Here is an 18,540-nt window from a genome sequence, read left to right on the forward strand (position 1 = left end):
AATAGTAGTTCCACCCATCCAATTCTGCTGAGGAAAAGAACTCACAGTGATTGTGATTGACCTGTTGTGAAGCTTCTTCCAAAGTTGTAACCATCAGATACTTCACCAGGATAGTTTTTCTCAGATTTTCTTTTTTTTTCCCCTTTTTTTGGGTGGGTTTAATGACTTGAGTTTTCTTGTTTGGTCATTTGGGGGTTTTTGTACTGTTAACAGCTTGATTCATTAATTTTACTTCAGTTTGTGGATTAGACTAGACTGATCCTTACTTTCAAGGGTGGTTGTAGCTGGTTTTACTTTTTTTCACTGTTTTATATTGCTTTTCTACAGACTTCTTTTCAGAGGACTGCAAAGAACCCTTGAGAACCTCACAAAGACCAGTATACAGAACAGATGAAACATAAGGAAAACTTCACTGGGCACAGGAAGTGTGTCACTGCAGGGCGAAAACCGCCGTCTTACAGGAAACACAGAAGTTACAACTAACAGTAAATGAAAAACGTGTCTTTGAAAATACACAGAACTATGGTATCTGATAAGAATGCAGAAATTAAATAATACTGCTCTGGCCAGAAAGGTAGCAAGAAGTTAGAGGATATGTGAACATCTTCTAGGGTGCAGTGCTCAAGGTCAGGCTGAGGAACATGGGATTCACACAGGCCCAACTCCTTTTTCTCTCCAGTATTTCTAGATGCACATATCCTTGTTCCTGAAACAATAGGTACCTAGGCAGCCTGGCATATCCTGCGTTCTGAGCTGGCACATCCATTTTGGCTCATGAGATGGTATCACTGTATGCTGATAAATGTGGGTGTAGGTTTGTTTTAAAAGCCAGTCCAAGGCAAGGTGTCCCCACCAAGGTTATAAGAATACTGAGGATAGAAATGTCAAAAGACACAAAGCTACTGCTCTACTCAGCAATCCCAATCCTGCCACCTTCAGAGCAGATGCCATGGCAGAACACATCTCACTGATGCAGTACAGAGGTGCCTGATAAATTCCTGGGAAACACTCTATCTGGGCAGAATATGGACATACCATTCTCACTCTGGAGTTTAGTCTTCTGAGTGGTGAGGTCATTCATGAGGCGAGTCATTTCCTCCAGTTTTGTTTTTGTCTCGTTCAGATGGTCTTCATAAGTGCGACAAAGCTTTTCTGCATTGGCCTAATGGGAATCAGGAGAAAAGACAAAGAAAGTTGTAGCCTTCTGGCAATCATTTGGAAGCTCTAGTCTTCAAAATGTATAATTTTTTCTGTGTGTTTGTCTTTCAGAGGAATGGCAGATAGCAAAGACACAAATATCACAGTAGTAGAGCAGGGAGGAGCAGCCCCATGTCTACGATCTCAGGACATGGGACTCCCCATTAGATCCCCTTCCCCATTTGTTTTCCCTGAACTGTGTTCTGGATGTAAGCAACAGTGTAAAAAGGCTCTGCAAGAACTTCAGCAGCAGTCATATGCTATGAAGTTCAGGCATAGCCACTTCATAATTGCTAGATGGGAAAATCACCTCCAATGATAATTGCTCTACTGATTCTGCTTTAATTGCCATTCATCATAAATTGGGTTTGATGACAGCTTTCTAACTCTGAAAATACTGACATTTCTTTTCCTCACTTGCACTGAAAGAAATCTATTTCGAGTGCTCTGAAAGCTACTGAGATTATCTACTCAGGAAACAAAATCCACAATTCTGCTGTAGGAAGTGAAAATACATTGTGTGATCATGCAAGCCTTTTCTTGCACTCCATGCTAACATAGATCAAAACTGTGAACCAAGGGCAGGATCTGAAAGGACTCTGCTTAGGGTGAGAGATATCCTGACTTGGATGTCATCACTCTGGTTGTCACCAGCCTGGAGGTGCCTAATTTGGCATGTTTTTGTGCCCTGAGATGCATGGATAAATAATATGCCTGGGACTGAAACACTGTGTGCTTCAGACAGGCCATCTTAATTGCTGTCCCATGTCTAGGGAAGAAAGGTTCTACCACCAGCTGGGTAAGGAAGACATGATGCAAGACACCACCTTCTAAAGCACTTCAGCCATAGCAGGTGTCCTGGGAAACCTTCAGACCAGCCTTAGCTACCCATGACCTGGGGGGCTTTGGGAAGCCTCAGGACCCTTACTTTTCCCTTGACCATCTGCTCCATGTTGGATGAGAGATCATCCACTTCCATCTTCAGCTCGCTTTTCTCCTTCTCCAGTTTCTGCTTGACCCTCTGCAGGTTGTCCAGCTGCTCCCCCATCTCGGCCACACTGTCCGCGTGCTTTTTCCTCAGCGTGGCGGCCGTGGCCTCGTAGTGCAGCGTGGCCTCCTCCAGGTCCCGCCGCAGCTTCAGGAACTCCGCCTCGCGCTTCTTGTTCATCTCCAGCTGGGCAGCCGTGGCTCCCCCAGCCTCCTCCAGCCGCTCACTCAGTTCCTCCAGCTCTCGGGCCAGATCTGATCTCTGCTTTTCCACCTTGGCTCGAGCAGCTCTTTCTGCTTCCAGCTCCTCTTCTAATTCTTCTATACGAGCCTGCCAGAGAAACATGAACACCTTTGGGTCAGTGCTATTCCCATCAGAAGACCATGAGGCACCTTACAAACTGTTAAACCCTCTGCCAGCCCACATTTCCTCTCACTGCAGAATCTCAGCAGTTAATGGACTTGCCCATTTGTGCCAGTAAATCAGATCCTGAGCTACAGTAATGATGGTGACTCATATCTTGCTGCAAGTTCTAATTCAAGATGCATTGACCTGATGTTCACAGGTTTGACATTCAGCTGAACTACATGTGAGGAGTCACATGCTAGTAGGAGTAACAGCAACAAATTCTCATTTTAAAACTTACATGACTGGAGTAATTTCTCTCTAGGAGTGTTAAGACAGGGTTTCAATACAGCAGTGTGTAGAACCATATAACTAATAACATTGGAATTATGGATATTTATTGGAAGCAGTCTTTTTTATTATAAGATTGTTTTCACCAATCTGCACTTTACATTCAAGTTATACAAATATTCTTTATTAACAAAATAGGTGGAGCTGTTGTTTTTGGGTCCAGACATTGTGTTTGGACTGTGCTGAATTTCCTTGGCCTTTTAATTTCTGCAGAAAATTTTCTGTGTGTTTTAACTTTTTCTCTAAATTTCAAATCCATGCTTATCACTGCTGAGTTCCTCTCCAGTAACTACCCTTGCCTCCATGGTTTGGAACAATATTATTTGCTTAAAAAAAGCCACCAGAGCCTTTCTGCCTTGCCTGAAATCACTACCATTCTGTGGTCATCTGTCCTGCTACTGGGAGGAGACATTATAGAGCAACCATCCTGAGGAAAAAAGGGATCTGTCTAGGAAGTTATGGAGATGTACCAAAGAGGAGCTGCAGCTAGCTGTGAAAAGTTTCTGCAAGGTCTTTCAGTGAGGCACAAAGAGAAACTTGTCCTAAGATATCCAATAAAAAAGCAAGCTGACCTGAAGCTCCTTGATCTTCTTCTGCAGCTGCATCACTATAGCTTGTTCATCTTCTATCTTGGAATTCAGCTGGCTCATTTCAAATTCTTTCCTGGCACAGAAAGGAAAATCCTACTGCGACAATTTGCCTTGAAGCATCAAGTTAGGATTTTTAAATTTTTAAAGAGTTGTTCAATAAAACTTCTAACGTATCTAAAAATTAAAACAATTCTCATGTATTGCAATTTGCATGAAAACACATTTTTCTCTGAGCAGCAGTTTCCAAGCCAAGCCTCTGCATGCATTTGTGCAATTATATTTCTGGTTCTTTGTGTCATACAAAAGCAACGCTATTTTCAGACTCAATGGAAAAACATATTTAACAGTCAGGTCTCCTAACAATACTGCCACAGTTAGTTAGGATTAACAACTTTATAGAATTTCTTCAGCTTTCTCCTCTAAGCAATGAAAAACATTAATAAGTTTCTGGATTGCTTTTTTTAATGTAGGAAAGTTTAATGAAGTCTAGTGTTCCAGGTTTCATGTACACAAGAGGTTTTTTGCCTCCCTCCTTGGCTACACATTTTCATAATGGAATTTTCTTTCAGCTACCATCAGAACAGGATGACACACCTGAAGGCTCTTAAATGACACTGTAACTGTGCTGCTTTATTTGGTACAACATAATCAACTTCTTACTTTTTCAGCTTTTCTTCCATCTGCAGTTTATCATTTTCCAAGTCCATGACACTCTCTTGGGTCAGCTTCAAATCCCCTTCCAGTTTGCGTTTTGCCCTTTCTAGATCCATCCTCACTTTCTTCTCTTGTTCCAGTGATCCCTCAAGCTTTAGGAGCAAAGTCACTTAATAAATATATTGAACACAGATGGTTTACAACAGTCAGATGTAGGCTGTGCCCCGTTCTAGTGAGCTAGTGCTGAGTTCTAGTGAGCTGTGAAGCAGAAGCACTTAAGCACAAGCATACTAGTTTACAAGTTTTGTTTTCTAGCAGCCAGTGGGCATATGGTGCTAAACAAATAGAACAAAATAGTCCATGCTTTAGATTTGTGCAAGCATTAGAGTTCTCTTAACAGTGAAGTTCTGTTTGACTTCATGCCAGTTACATTGCAAGTGCAAGTTGGGAGGATTTTCCCTTGTTATTGCAATCCTTTGAAAGGCTGAACACAGATCAATTTTGGTGGTGTTTCTGTAATTATAACTTTTACAGACAGTACAAGGAGTACATTTCTAAAAGGGGAATATATTTCAAAGGTTTGCAACCTTTCAGGCTCATGAAAGGTCTGCTGTAAGTGATGGTCAAACAAGCCTCGTGAAACATAAAGGAAGAGCCAGCTTACATCATCCACTTGCTGTTCCAGTTTCACTTTAGCTTTGCTCAGTGTGTTGACTTTGTCCTCTTCTGCTTGCAGATCATCTAGAACTTGCTGATGAGATTCCTGCAAGGACTTTTTCTCCTTGGTAAGTTTGCTGATATTCTCATCAAGTGTTGCCATTTCTTCTGTCAGATTTTTGACCTGGATGAGAAAGGAAGATGTGTTTGTAAGACTTTGAAGGAAGGGATTAAATGTCTATCTGGTCTGAATAGTCTCAAATGACTATCTGATCTGAACCTGTAAGCAGGAAAACAAGAGAAAGAAAGGGATCTCTCCCCTCCCAGCACCTCATGGCTTTTTGAGTTAAATTGCCATCAAGGGAGTTAATGTCTGCCAGTTTTTGGTGTGGGGGTAGTACATTATTTCAAACATACTAAATTCCTATCAGAGTCACTCCTGTTGTTAGACTCCAGCTTCTGATTCTCTCTGGGAAGAGCAGGAGATGACTTTTTCCATTGACACTCTATAAGGAGGACATCTGGAGGAGTTCCTAGAAGCAGAAACAATCTTCTACAGCAGAAGATTGTTTACTTTTAAAATGCCACAAATAGGTATAATTCTTTAGCTGAAGTGCAGTAAGACTCACTTCAAAAAAAAGGAAACTTAGGCTCAGAGGTAACAATTTTTACCTCATAAAGTCAAATTACTGTATCTACTGATCCTTCAGTGTGGCCTGTGTAACAAACAGTGTAAAACCATCAGAAGACCCGTAGCACTTCTCGCAAAGGTAATCCATGCCCAGCCTCTTTTGAATACATGGTGAAGTTCTGAATGTACCTTGTTTTCAGTAGCATGTTTCTCTTTCTCTACTTTTGCAAGTGTTATTTCGAGATCATCAATATCTTTCTTGAGCTCAGAGCACTCATCTTCCAGTTTTCTCTTCTTAGAAGTCAGCTCAGAATTCATCTCTTCCTCGTCCTCAACCCTCTCTGTCAGTTCTTTGACTTTGGCTTCCAGCTGAATCTTGGATTTAATCAACAAGTCACAGCGTTCCTCAGCATCTGCCAGAGTGTCTTGCTCCTGGTGTGGCACAAGGAAGAGAACAGCAATGACTGACTTTTTTTCTCCCTCACTTGTCCCCTAGCCTGTAACTGGTCAGGGAGCCTGATAGAAAGCAACAAAGTAGTGCAAGGAAAATTTTCTATTCTTGATTTCAGAAGACAAGTAATTAACAGAGAAGGATGAGATAGTCGTGAGCATGACCAGTCACATACCAGACTACTTGCATGTGTTACTGCTGTGGACAGTACCTTGAACAGAATCTGTTGAGATTTGCATTGTTAGCCCACCTGGTTATATGCTAAAACATAAGAACTTCTATCCACTCTGAGTTTTGGAAAGGCTCTGGCAGTATCAACAGCTTATTTTTATTAAATTCCACTAACACTCTAGTCTGTAAACCTTCGAGTTTCAAACAATGTCTAATAAGTATATAAATCTATATGAGCACTCACAGCTTGGAGCTGGAGAAGCAAATCATTTTTTTCCTGAACTAAGGAGACTTGCTTTTCCTCGAGTTCCTTCCTCCGGGCTTCAGATTTTTCCAGGGCCTCCTTCAGTTTCAAGAATTCTTCCTTCATATTGGCCATCTCCTTTTCAGTTTCTGCAGTCTTCAGGAGAGGCTTGATCTTAAAGAAAAGCTTCATCCAAGGCCAGTTCTTGACAGCCATAAAAGCACGGATGTTCCACTGAATTACAAGAAGGGCGTCCCTGGTTTAAGAGAAAACAAAAAAACTCCCTAAATCTTAGCCGGAATTGAAAAAGTGAAGGGTTTTGTTTTCATTCTCAGTCAGTTTCATTGTTTTTTTCTGAGCAATATTAGGAACCTTTACTAATTTCCGAGAGATAAGAGAAACTTCCTCCAGATCTCTTCATTTTCAGAGACACAAAAAATTTCCAAATCTCATTTTCACCAAAGCTGCGGGCAATTAATATACAGTTGCTATTATTTTTATCACACATAGATGTGAAGCTTTTAATTTAGGGTTATCTATAGCCTTAGGGACTGTAATTAATAGCTTTACTCAACTTATAATTAAATGGTAATTACTATTATCTGCTAAGATTCAAGGGGGTGCCTTCATACCTGCGCTCCACTATCTTCTGAAACTCAATCCGCATCAATCTGCCGCGTGCTCTGGCCTGGATCATCGTTAAGATTTTCGCAAGTCTCTCATCCCTCATTTCTTCTAGATGGCCCAAGAGACCAGCCTTGAAGAACACCTGGTGCATGCATAGATGTCAGTTCACCACAAAGAAGGATTTATATCAGAGCTACATGTCAGCTACCTTGCTGAAATGATTCACTCTCTATTCTTATTGACACATTATAACCTAGGCGAGTATAGAGGGCCAAATACTGCTTGCATAAGGCACTTTGCTGTACAGTTCCAGAGTAGTTTTAAAACTGGGTTTTATCTCCCCAGTTTTGAATAGGCCAAACAATTTTATTGCCACAATACCTTTCAGCTGTGGCAGAGGTTCTAAGTAGGTCAGCTGAACCACAACTCCTGACTCCCAGAAATCCCTACTAATGGGATCATGTGAGAATTCCACATGGCTTCATTTCAAAAGATGCAGCTGATCTTGTGGTCCATCTATGTCTGAATGTACCTATATTATACTAAATAAGCGATTGTTTTACTAGGGGGCATGGAGCATCAGCTGGTGCTGTGTCTGCTTGTAGAATTGCTCTAATAAAAGCTCTGTGGGAGCCAGAGAGTTGAATTTCCTCTAGCACAGCTTAGAATTTACTATCACTTTGCTGCTATTTTGCTCATTTCTTCTATTATTAAATCCCCATTAAACACTACCACCAGAAATTGCAGTGTCCTGTTCTGCAAATTAAATACCAGATCTATCACTTTTCTCTTTACATAAGCAATGATAGTCTTTCCTGGTTACCTTGGTGTGCCCAAAACGATATTGGGTATGGTCAACATCTAAAGATGCCATCAGTTTTTCAGCAGCTTTTCTGCTATCCACAAACTTATCCTCTGGGATTGCTCCTGGATTCAGGATGCGGTACCTGTTAATAACAAATGAAAAATGTGTAAAATCGGCTTAGATTACATTTTAGGGGTTTTTTCCTCTTCCCCCAAAATTTAAAGAACCCAAACCAAAACACCCAGGGTAATCTCCTGCCATGTATCTACACAGACACAAGGAAGAGCAGAATTCTGCCATCCAAGTCAGGCGAACTGAATGGAAGGTAAACTTGGATGGAACAGGAGACAGTCATAGCTCTGCATTACCTTTGTTTGAAGTCAGCATAAAGCACCCTGTTCGGGAAACCCTTCCGGCAAATGCGGATGCCTTCCAGGACACCATTACAGCGGAGCTGATGCAAAACAAGGAACGCATCCATCTCCCCTGCAGGGGGAAAACAAGGCTAAATTAAAAGGAGTTTCTCCACAGGGCTTCATCTTCATTTCCCCAAGGAAACTGGAAAATGTGAGATGTCATATCCTGAGAGAGCAACATGATTGGATTAGGTAAAAAGTGCAGACAGTATTTAAGTACAATCTGGTGACTCAGAAGTGAGTAATAAAATGACAGAGTGAAATATTCTAAAATTTTAAGACCATTGCCTTTTTCCTACCTGGAGTTTTTGATTCATTTGGGATAATGCATCGTACAAAGTGAGGGGCTGTAGATTTTAGGTTAGTCATCAGCTTATTTAAATTTTCCTAGAACAAACACATTAAAAACATTATTAGCTTTAGCGATTTAGTGGAATTCCAACCACTATTTCTTTGGTTTGATGGTGGCTAATTTAAGAAGCTCATTTTTCTAAAAATTCTCTGACAAAATGATAAGCTTACCAAAATTATTAGAGAGAAATATGTTCAAATAAACCAAAGTACAATTTAACATTATTATAGGACTCCACATCAGTTTTAGCAAAGAAGATACGTGTTTTATTTACAACCTCAGAAATTCAAAACCCCAGATGAACAGCAAGCAAGACTCAGCATCATTTGCTGGAGCATTTTAGTAAAGCCAGCTGCATCTTTGCCTAGTCACTTCCCTACTCAGTGGGAAGAGCTCACATTTTCCATCTCATAAAGGTGGAAAGCACCACATTTTCCACCTGTTCCTCATAAAGGCTGGAGTTTTGTCTCCTGGCAAAACATTTTCCCTTTATTGGTCTTAATCAGACATGTCCTATGCAGACAGCAAGCTAGCTCAGAAGAAGCCAACCATTCAGTGATCACCAGGCTCTGGGGAAAGTGTTTTGTTCAGTAAGTAGAAAATGGAGACCATGGGAGGTGGAATGCAATGCCATCAGCACGTCTGTGCAAACTGCAGAGTCCTCATATGCCAGTCAGGACAACAATCTGAGCTGGGTACTAACAGCTGCCTATGTGCTGGAAAGTGGGCTTCTATGTGTGGCTTATTAATTATTGTCTGAGTGCCCCTTCAGCCCCCTTTATACCTCATCAGCTGGTAAGATACAGATCTCTGTTTCCTGTGATTTCCCTTCATGGGAAGTATCTCCAAACAAGATAAAATGGTATGATTAGTGGGCAACTACATCCTTCCCACCCTGGGGTTTACCTGCATTACAGCTTCCTCATTGTTACCCATAGAAATGGTAGTAATGGTATAAAAAGTTAAATAGCCCCATTTTCCCCTCAGCCATGATTCCTAATGACAGCTTCCACCAGGATCACATGCCAGTGCCAGAAGAAGGGAATAACTGAGGAAACAAAAGGCTTTATGCCACTTCATTCAACAACTTTTTGTTTTCCATGCTCTAATCCTAGGATCCAATTACAAGCAGTAATCAGATAGGGACTAGCAAATTACTTGTAATCAATTCCTGTTCCAGAGACAAGCATGAAGCTGTAAGCAACAAAATAAGTGATATAGGTCGTTGGCTTCATTTTGTGAATCTTTCTCAGACTCAGTATAAAAAACAATGTCCTGACTGGTCCAAGATGATGAAATGGAGCAGCCCCTGGCATGCAGTTTTAATAGCAGTGTATTTCCTTAGCCAAGGTCAATAACTGTCCACAAGTCAAATTTCAATCTTGGATTTCAGTTTTTCCCTGTCCATTACAGCCCTTAACATTCTTGTCTTAACTCAAACCACCAGGTGAGGAGAGGTTGCAAACCTTGTGCAATGAGGACACTGTTTGGAACGAAGCACCCTTCTTGCGTTTCTTTTCTCCACCCTGATCACCTAAGGAGAAAAAAAGAAGCACAAACCAAACCATATCTCAGTAAGTGATGCAGGCAGAGTGTGGAAAACAGACCATTTTAATAGCGCTGCTCTATTTGACTAAAAGACTCTGATTGCTCAAATTTTATACAAGACATTCTGAAAATCATGTGTGATACATCACACATTTGCAGCTCTCTGTCCATAGTTAGGAATTTTGTCAAAGACCACTGTAAACTTTCTGGATTGCATTTGCAATTCAGATCTATGCTTCATCATTTCTTATGCAGAAAAGCCCATAAATATGAATATGGCAGAAAAAAACTTTTAACAAAAGTAATTTGTAGTTTGTTAAAAGCTTCATAGAGTGAGATAATGTAGAAAAATTTAGAGAAAATAATGCTTACAGAAAATTTGTACTACACATTGTACTGTATAGAAACCGATTCTCTGCTATGCAGACACTGAACTTGTGCAAGATTTGTCTAGAATAGAGGGAAATAATAGTAACTTTGCATCCCTTGAATTTTGCTCAAAGCTTTGGAGTCAGAATCATTCATGTTCTCCCAAGGAATGCTAGTTTCTGACAAGACCTTTACAAAGTTTCACAGGTTCATGACAGGACCCAAAAATGTACAGCAGCTGCTGCAGCTTTCTTAAGCAGTGGGCCATTAGATCATTCCCAGGAGATCTGTCATTGTGTCACCTGTCAACATAAAAGGAGAAGTGAAGAGTGAAATGTGCTTGATGCAATTATCCACAGGCTTTTCCCTTTCAGAAGGTGATACTGCTGGGAGTGGAAAAGGCTAATCTGGACAGGCTGTTCCTTTCTCCTGACACCAAAGAAAAGCAAGGTAGTATTCAGACAGACCAGAATATCCACAGGCAAATAAGCAGTTAGTAACTTGCAAGGATTTGTTCATGGGAGGATGTTTGCTATTTACATTCGGCTTCATGTCATTCCCATTACGAAGTCTTCAGCCTGCTTGCTTCCTAGGAAATTGTTATGTGATAAATGACAAGAGCACCTCTTGAAATGAGATTCTGATAAACAGGCTGTAAGTGATTGCAACTTCAGGGCATAAGAGCTACATCTTTGTAATGAATACCAGTCATTTACTTAAGATCAATTTTCTGAATGTTTGCTACTTGTCTTCTCACAAATAAAGAGTTCTATGTAAAGGACAGAGATTAAATATGTTCTCAGATATACATTATTACATTGTACATTAGTACAGTGTACATTGTCAAATAAAAGAAAAACAGCAGCAAGCAAAAAGGAAGACAAATTGGCAAAGCCTTCTACTATGACCAATTTGGGATGGTGTCCTGCTACCTTCAGTGTGTACTTGCCACTAATCCAATAAAATATTCCAAAACTCCCTCTTAAACTTGGTATTTCTTATTTATTTCACGGGGGCTAGCAAGGAGTACTACAGCATGTGAAACAAGAGCTGTTCTTTTTCGTTGGCATTTATGTACACAATCTTTGATGCAACACTTGGCTGCATTTCTGAACACTTGCATACTCAAATTCCTGCTGGATTATTCGCAACACAGCTTTCCTTGCTCAGAGGTACTATACATTCAACCTAGCTGAGAAAATGGTCTCCTTCCTATAACTGGCAAACTCCTACAGCTTCTGTGCACATCTAAATAATTAGTCACTGCCCCATCTAACACTGAGGCAATTGCAGTTGAGAGATTTGCTTAGGTTCTGAAATTCATCCCCAAGCACGCATCCCAAACCCAAAGGAAGCCCATGTGAGCTGCTTACCGCTGTCAGCGCCAATGTAGCTTTCAAACAAGCTTGCCAGGAGCTTGTTGGAGGATTTCTGGAAAATGCCTACTACCGTTTCATTAAGCGGGTCCTTGTTCTTCTCAAGCCACCCAATGATGTTGTAGGGAACCTACAGCAAGGCATTGAAAACAAACCAAAGGTTGCCAATGTTCCCCTCAGAGCAGCCAGCAGTTCTTTGCAGTTCAGCTTGAAGCCAATGACTTTTTGTGAAGAGCTGTTCTCAAAGCAGTACGAGCTGCCCTGGTTTTCATCACTTCCCCTCCAATTCTCTGCTTCCTAATTCCCAAACCTCTCTTCCTAATAGTGAATCCCACACACTTCTTCCAAACTATCTGGTCCCTACATCTTCTCACAGACTCATGTGGTTATCTGTGAAGATACCATGTGGTATTGGTGTCCCAGGAACGCTATCAAAAAGTGCTGAAGTATAAATCACACGAGTCATAATTTAACTTCAAAATAGCATGCTACACTGGAATAATTAGGGTTTTCTAATGGAATCTTAATGATTACAAACTAACTCCAGGACTTTGCTGCAGCTCTGTTTAGCGGGAAAATATGTTCCATTATCAGTACCACAAGGGAATAGAAATTCGAACTTTTTCTGCTGAATGATTTAACAACTGCAGATAAGTACCAAAATCAGCATAATTTCTTTTAATAATTACAAAATTAGCTTAATGCTCAATTATAATTTGAAATTAACAGCATCAGGTAAATTCCTGTACTGCTATGCAGGCTTCTTATCAATTGTAGTTTGATTTAAAAATTCCTGTGATCCTCTCAAATTATTTCTGCCTATCTGGTCTGAAAACAGAACTTCAAAACTGGACAAGTTTTGGCTCAGGTATCACAGTACTGGATTATGTTCTTGTTCACCTCATCAAGAATGAAATTGTAAACTGAACCACCACATCAAAGCTAACCACACTTATTTTTGCTATTTTGACACACTGGTCCTAAAATGAGTAAAAAATGATATCTTTTTTTTTTTTAATTGTCCCTTGAGTTAAAGCAGAAATTAGTTCATTTTTCCAGAAACCAAGGTGAAAAGTTAGATGCTGCTGCTGTTTAATCACTAGACTTACTCAGATTGGAGGAAAAGTTATAAAGGCAAAGCAAGGCATACTTCCAGGAAAAGTACTATTAGCCATCCTCAGTTTATTTCATTCTATTGGTACATCTAAGGAGCAGATGTCCTGGAGTGTGGTGGCATCTTACTCTGCTGCAACACTTGTGCAGAGTGAGTAGATATTTGTTTTTACTCTTCACCTTTATTTTCTTCCCCTCTTCATCCTTCCCACCCTCCCTTGTTGTGTGCTACAGGCAAACCCCACCTGAAAGACTTCTGATACAAAGTCTGCCTGCCAGCAGAGGACTTACTGCACCAGCATAATGAAGGAGTTCAAAGTGGGCTTCATATTTCCTTTTCTTATCAGGCCTGGGCTTCTGTAAATTGGGTGACTTGCCAAGATGGTTGTCGTAGAGTTTGGATTTGAATGTCATATCTGTGGCTTTTGGGAACATGCACTCCTCTTCAAGGATAGACAGGATTCCCAGTGGCTGTGGATTTAAGAGCATCTTTGTTGGGAAACGTTTAGGCTTTCTGCTTTCAGTAGCTATGAAACCTGTAAGTTTTATCTGATGAAATGTTAAGCCTGCAAAATTTCTTCTTAACCTGAGGAGGAAGTTTTTGACTATTGTGTAAAAACAGTAACCACCCCATTGACTATTCAGTATGTCACCTTTGACTGTTCAGTATGTCACTTCTGCCTTAGGAGGCTTTATGAGAGAAAGAGTTTGATTTATCTTTCAGGGCAGCTGGACAAACTAGCATTTTATCATTCACGTCTCAGGAAGAGATGAACGAACCTCCTAGCACTGGGCAGATTGGTTTTGAGGGATTAGGATCATGCACACATATCCTGCCCTTGGACAAGAAAGTGATCAAATAGAAGACCACTGAATAATCAGACTTTCTACTTCTGCTGCTACAAATTTCCTGCATTAGCATTTCTTGCATTAGCATCTTCCTGCTAATGCAAGATGCAAAATTTCATGTTTCCTCACAGATCAGCAGGGTTAGATACTGTGCCGTAAAACATGGTAGAAAGAGATACAAAGACAGGTTATACAGCAGAGGACAGCTGTCGCTACCAGGACCACATTTTACTCCCCAAAAAAGGGAAAAGGAAAGGCATATCCCATGCTGAGGAAGTGGTGAGAGGTTTCTTTCTTTTTCAGGGTAGAAAGAGCACAAAGGACTTTGCACATCAGCATGTACATCTCCTGTGAGAAAGAGGAGTCTCACAGGAGATGCATGGGGCACAAGACTGAAAAATTGCATTTGCCCTGAAAAGGTGACGAGTTTGATGTTAAGCACATGTGGTACAGACTAAACTGAGGAACAGCAGGGACAGAGAAAGAGAAAAGTGCAAACCAGGGAAGATGATACAGCCATAGAAATTACCAGTTACAGCTTGTTGGCTGTTGGGTCGATAAGGCAGAATTCCAAAGGTAAAGCTGAATGAACACAAATATTGATTTTCCTTTGATTCTGTATTGCAGGTAGAAAGGCAAGAAACTTGTCATGCTGTTTATCCTGCTCTGTTCACTGGGCCATGAAGACACACCCATCAGTGTATTCAGTGAATACTCCTTGGCATGTACGTACCTTCTCGATTAGATCGATGCAGGCCTGCAGGTCCATGCCAAAGTCAATGAATACCCACTCAATGCCTTCCTTCTTATATTCTTCTTGCTCCAGGACAAACATGTGATGATTGAAAAACTGTTGCAGTTTCTCATTAGTGTAATTGATGCACAGCTGCTCAAAGCTGTTAAACTGCAGAAAGAGAAAAAAATAAGAATTTTCATTGCTGTTAACTTGGTGGAACAGCAAGAAGGAAACTGTTTACAGCCCAAAGCATATGAGATGTTGCTCCCAGGAGCTATTGGCATGTCCAGCCAAGTGGTTTTTATATCTATTAATGAAAAAAAAAAACCCAAACATGTAAAACCATACACATTATTTGCCTTATGGCTTTCTCAGCACTTTGCCTTCTGTTCATTTGGAAAGAGAAACACCCAACCAAGAGCTATCTCTTGACATTTTTATGTCCTTCCAACCAGTCCTCACATATTAATACTCACATCAAAGATTTCAAACCCAGCAATATCCAGGACTCCAATGAAGAACTGTCTTGGCAGCTTAGTGTCCAAGGTCTTGTTGATACGGACCACCAGCCATTTGAACATTCGATCGTACACTGCCTTAGATAAGGCCCCAACAGCATACAGAACCTAAAATACACATTTTAGAGCACTGCAGTGTGAAATAAAATTCATTAGGGAACACAAAGATTTTGGTGCAGTAGACTATTTCAATGTCTAAGTACAGTTTAAATGAAATTTCCCAATGCTTTGTATAATCACCAAAGTATCGTTAATACAACACAGTTTCTCTTATTATCTCTGCTGAATTTCGTTCAAATCACTGCTAAATACATGGATGTCTACCAACACGTATGATAAAGTGCTTGTGAAGTACATCTTGGGAAACAACTGGACAGCAAGTTCCAAATGTTTTAATCCATTATAGTTCTGTGGAAGTAAGGTAGCAGAAACTCACAGGCCAGAAGCCAGCTATGATGTCCAGAGCTACTGCCAGAGAAGAGTAGAGGTTTATGCCCATGTTGATTGACATTTGCCTCTAATTTTTGAGGGATGCTATGGCATGAGCAGGCAATAGGAAAATTCTGTCCAAAGTATCTTCTTTAGCCTGTGCACGTCTGCATCATCAGGATACACCTCTCTGTAGTGGTTTTCTACTTTCTAAACCTGTACCACAGGCAGTCTTCAAACAGCAACTTTTATTGTAACCAAAACACTGCAGCATCTTCTATAATATTGCTACAACTGCAGCATAGCAACCCAAGGACTCCTTTTCCCTTAAATTAGGAGATAACTTTAAGTGGATATTGCCTTTAGCTGATTGAGGTCACACAGAGATTAAAAATTACATGAATAATGAATGAGCGATGAGTGAGTGAATAAATAATCCACGGCTCAAATCTTCTAGGTAACTATCCTCATCCAGAATTAGCTATCAATCCCCATGTGGTATTACTCCACCTGGTTTCCTGGAGTGCTGCTAACACATCAGACAAACAATTCTATCAAAAGTTGTGCTGGACAGTATTCCTTTGTCAGTCTCTTCCCTGGTTTCCCTCAATTTCACCATGTATTTCCCCAAGTTTGGGCATATAAAATGAGAAAAGGTACTAGAGGCTCATGTTAATATTTCTAGCAGCTGTCTGTCTCTCTGAGATGTTACAGGCAAATCCTCTAGGCTTGCAGGACATGTATACAAATATCATGAAAGTGTCTCCTTACCTGTTCAACACTTTGACCTTTGGTCACATACTCATTGCCAACTTTCACTCTAGGGTGCAACAAACCCTTAATCAAATCAGAGGAGTTGATTCCCATCAGGTAGGCAGCTTTGTCAGCACCTGGTCAGGAGATATAAGGTTTCAATTGGCTTGAAACTTCTACATGGAAACATGCCCAGCTAAAAAAACATGTTAAGTACATTCATTTCAAAAGACAAATTAGATAAAGGCCTGATTTGTGTTAGGTATGCCTGTACTCTCCCTTATGGAAGATCATCTGACTACTTTACACCCCAATTGTTGCCAGAATCTCAATTAAGAAGCTCTTCAGGTTTAGGGAAAAGAACATATCTCCACACAGGTTATAGACAGTTTCAGGTGTAAGACAAAATAAAGAAGCAGGACCTGTAATCATGAAAGAGAAAGTTAAGGCAGCAGAATTTCACAACCATTTTGTGCAAATGGTCTCAAACATGGCATTTGATCCTGTTAGTCTGGCTGTGTTCATCTCCTGCTGAGTAAGGTTATCCACCACTGAATAAGCCTTTACAAGTACAGCACTCTTGGCTGATCAGAGTGTGCAAGAACAAAGCAAACAGGTAGCTGCTTCCTCAGCACAGTGCCTGGTACATGCCAGACTTTTGAAGCTGAGGAGCAATTTTAGGTGTTATTCTTACTTTCAGTGCCATCAGCCTCTGCCTGCTCCTCTCGGGGTCTTTGCTTGAATTTCATATTCCCAAAGTGCATGATGGCCCCTGTGAGCTTGTAGGAACCAGCCTTCTCATCAGGCACAAATCCCAGGATGTCCATGGCTTGCTGGGAAAAGAAAACACAGGCATGTTGTCACTTTTCTGCTCAAAAGCAGTGGAGGTTGCAGCCCTACAATCTGCAGGGCAGATATTACTATCCTGCCAAGGGGTGTTATCACCCAAAGCAGCCACTGGAACGCCCTGAAGACCCAGCAGTGGCAGGGGACCCAGGGGTGAGCTCTCCTCATCTAGCATTTTATATATAAAAAAATTATAAAAGGTGGACATTACGTGGAGCAAGGCCAGATTCAAAAGTGTAACAGTTTACCAGACCTTGTGCTTCACAGTCTGAATGTAGTTAAGACCCAATCCTGCTTTTGCTTTAGTCCAGCAGTTTCAGGGACAGAAGTCAGGCTCCTCCCAGTAGTCTTCCTCCCCTGATCTAGGAAACCCAAAGTCATATCCATACAGACTTACATCTGTTGCCAACAGTTCTTCTCCATCGTCCAAGTTGTCCACTGTAACCACTCCTTGTGAGCAGAAGTGGTAGTCATATGGGTTGGTAGAGATCAGGAGCATGTCTGTAAAAGAACTGCCAAGGTCAAAACTGCCATCCATTCAGGTTACCCTCAGAAATGGAGATGGAAAAATCAAATGTAACCTACATTTGTCTCTGCACTACTGCGTTGTTTTGTTGTTTTTATTTTAATAATTGCAGGGCAGAAACCAGAAACTCTCCTATTCTACTATGTTAGTCTGAAGATGTAGAGAAAGTGAATAAAAAGGATATGGAAATACTGCATATTAGCATCTACTGTGCATACACATCTATTAAGCATGTATTGCAGCATATTGAGTCCATAATTTCCTGTATAGACCTACTCTTTGCCTACATGTTTTTAGGGGTAAAAAATCCCATCTAAATAGAGGGGAGAAAAAGATTTTAGTATGATCCAAGACAGGGAGTATGGGCATGGCTCTCCTTTTTTACAACAGTCCCAGAGAAGAGTGACTTCCAGCACCCTTTGCAGAAGACATTTGGCTTTTGATAAACAAAAGACAGAATATGTCTTGCTCCATGGTATCAAAATACAAAAATGCAGAGTTGTCCACAAAGCTAGCTGCTTCTAAAAGTACAGGCAGAATTCTGCTTCCTTAAATCAACTGAAAGTTTCACCCACATTCCCCAAACCAAGGTCTGGTCTAGATTTCAATCTTTTTTATGCAGGCACACATCTCTACAAATCTAAATATGTGGCTATCATATATCATAAATAAATGGCTATCAATATCCGTTTATATGAAATCTTATTCTCTATAAGCTTGTCTTACTTTGCTATGTAGTCACTCTGATATAAATGACTTTATGTTCATCCATAGTTGACATTGATACTTATCCATATTTAGATATGGATGTGTTTATATACAAGCACATACATTTCTTGTCTACAAAACACACGCCCCTGTTGGTTTCAGCCTCTTCAAGAGTCTGCAGACATGTTCCTGCTGGCCAGAAAGGTGTGTGCTGTTATGGAGCACACAGAGAGTTTATGAGATACAGAGCGTTTTCCCAGCACAGGGATTCTCACAGGAATCTCAGTGCA

At 40.7% G+C, this 18,540-nt stretch overlaps 1 protein-coding gene across 1 annotated transcript in view; it reads right to left on the minus strand.

The window, feature by feature from the left end:
• The window catches only part of MYH15 (myosin heavy chain 15), a 45,815-nt gene that overhangs the window by 13,657 nt on the left and 13,618 nt on the right, over nt 1-18,540 (minus strand). The window contains exons 12-30 of the mRNA XM_059466931.1: nt 17,414-17,517; nt 16,865-17,003; nt 16,189-16,307; nt 14,947-15,096; nt 14,468-14,638; nt 13,177-13,356; nt 11,770-11,902; nt 9,946-10,013; nt 8,427-8,514; nt 8,080-8,197; nt 7,730-7,853; nt 6,912-7,048; nt 6,280-6,535; nt 5,603-5,845; nt 4,790-4,966; nt 4,132-4,277; nt 3,454-3,544; nt 2,126-2,515; nt 1,036-1,162 (exon numbers count right to left, since the gene is read on the minus strand). Coding sequence (XP_059322914.1) covers nt 1,036-1,162; nt 2,126-2,515; nt 3,454-3,544; nt 4,132-4,277; nt 4,790-4,966; nt 5,603-5,845; nt 6,280-6,535; nt 6,912-7,048; nt 7,730-7,853; nt 8,080-8,197; nt 8,427-8,514; nt 9,946-10,013; nt 11,770-11,902; nt 13,177-13,356; nt 14,468-14,638; nt 14,947-15,096; nt 16,189-16,307; nt 16,865-17,003; nt 17,414-17,517 — 2,961 coding nt within the window. The remainder of the gene's footprint in view (nt 1-1,035; nt 1,163-2,125; nt 2,516-3,453; nt 3,545-4,131; nt 4,278-4,789; nt 4,967-5,602; nt 5,846-6,279; nt 6,536-6,911; nt 7,049-7,729; nt 7,854-8,079; nt 8,198-8,426; nt 8,515-9,945; nt 10,014-11,769; nt 11,903-13,176; nt 13,357-14,467; nt 14,639-14,946; nt 15,097-16,188; nt 16,308-16,864; nt 17,004-17,413; nt 17,518-18,540) is intronic.

This window comes from Ammospiza nelsoni, chromosome 2 (genome assembly GCF_027579445.1).
Source record: "Ammospiza nelsoni isolate bAmmNel1 chromosome 2, bAmmNel1.pri, whole genome shotgun sequence".
NCBI classification, from domain to species: Eukaryota; Metazoa; Chordata; class Aves; order Passeriformes; family Passerellidae; genus Ammospiza; species Ammospiza nelsoni.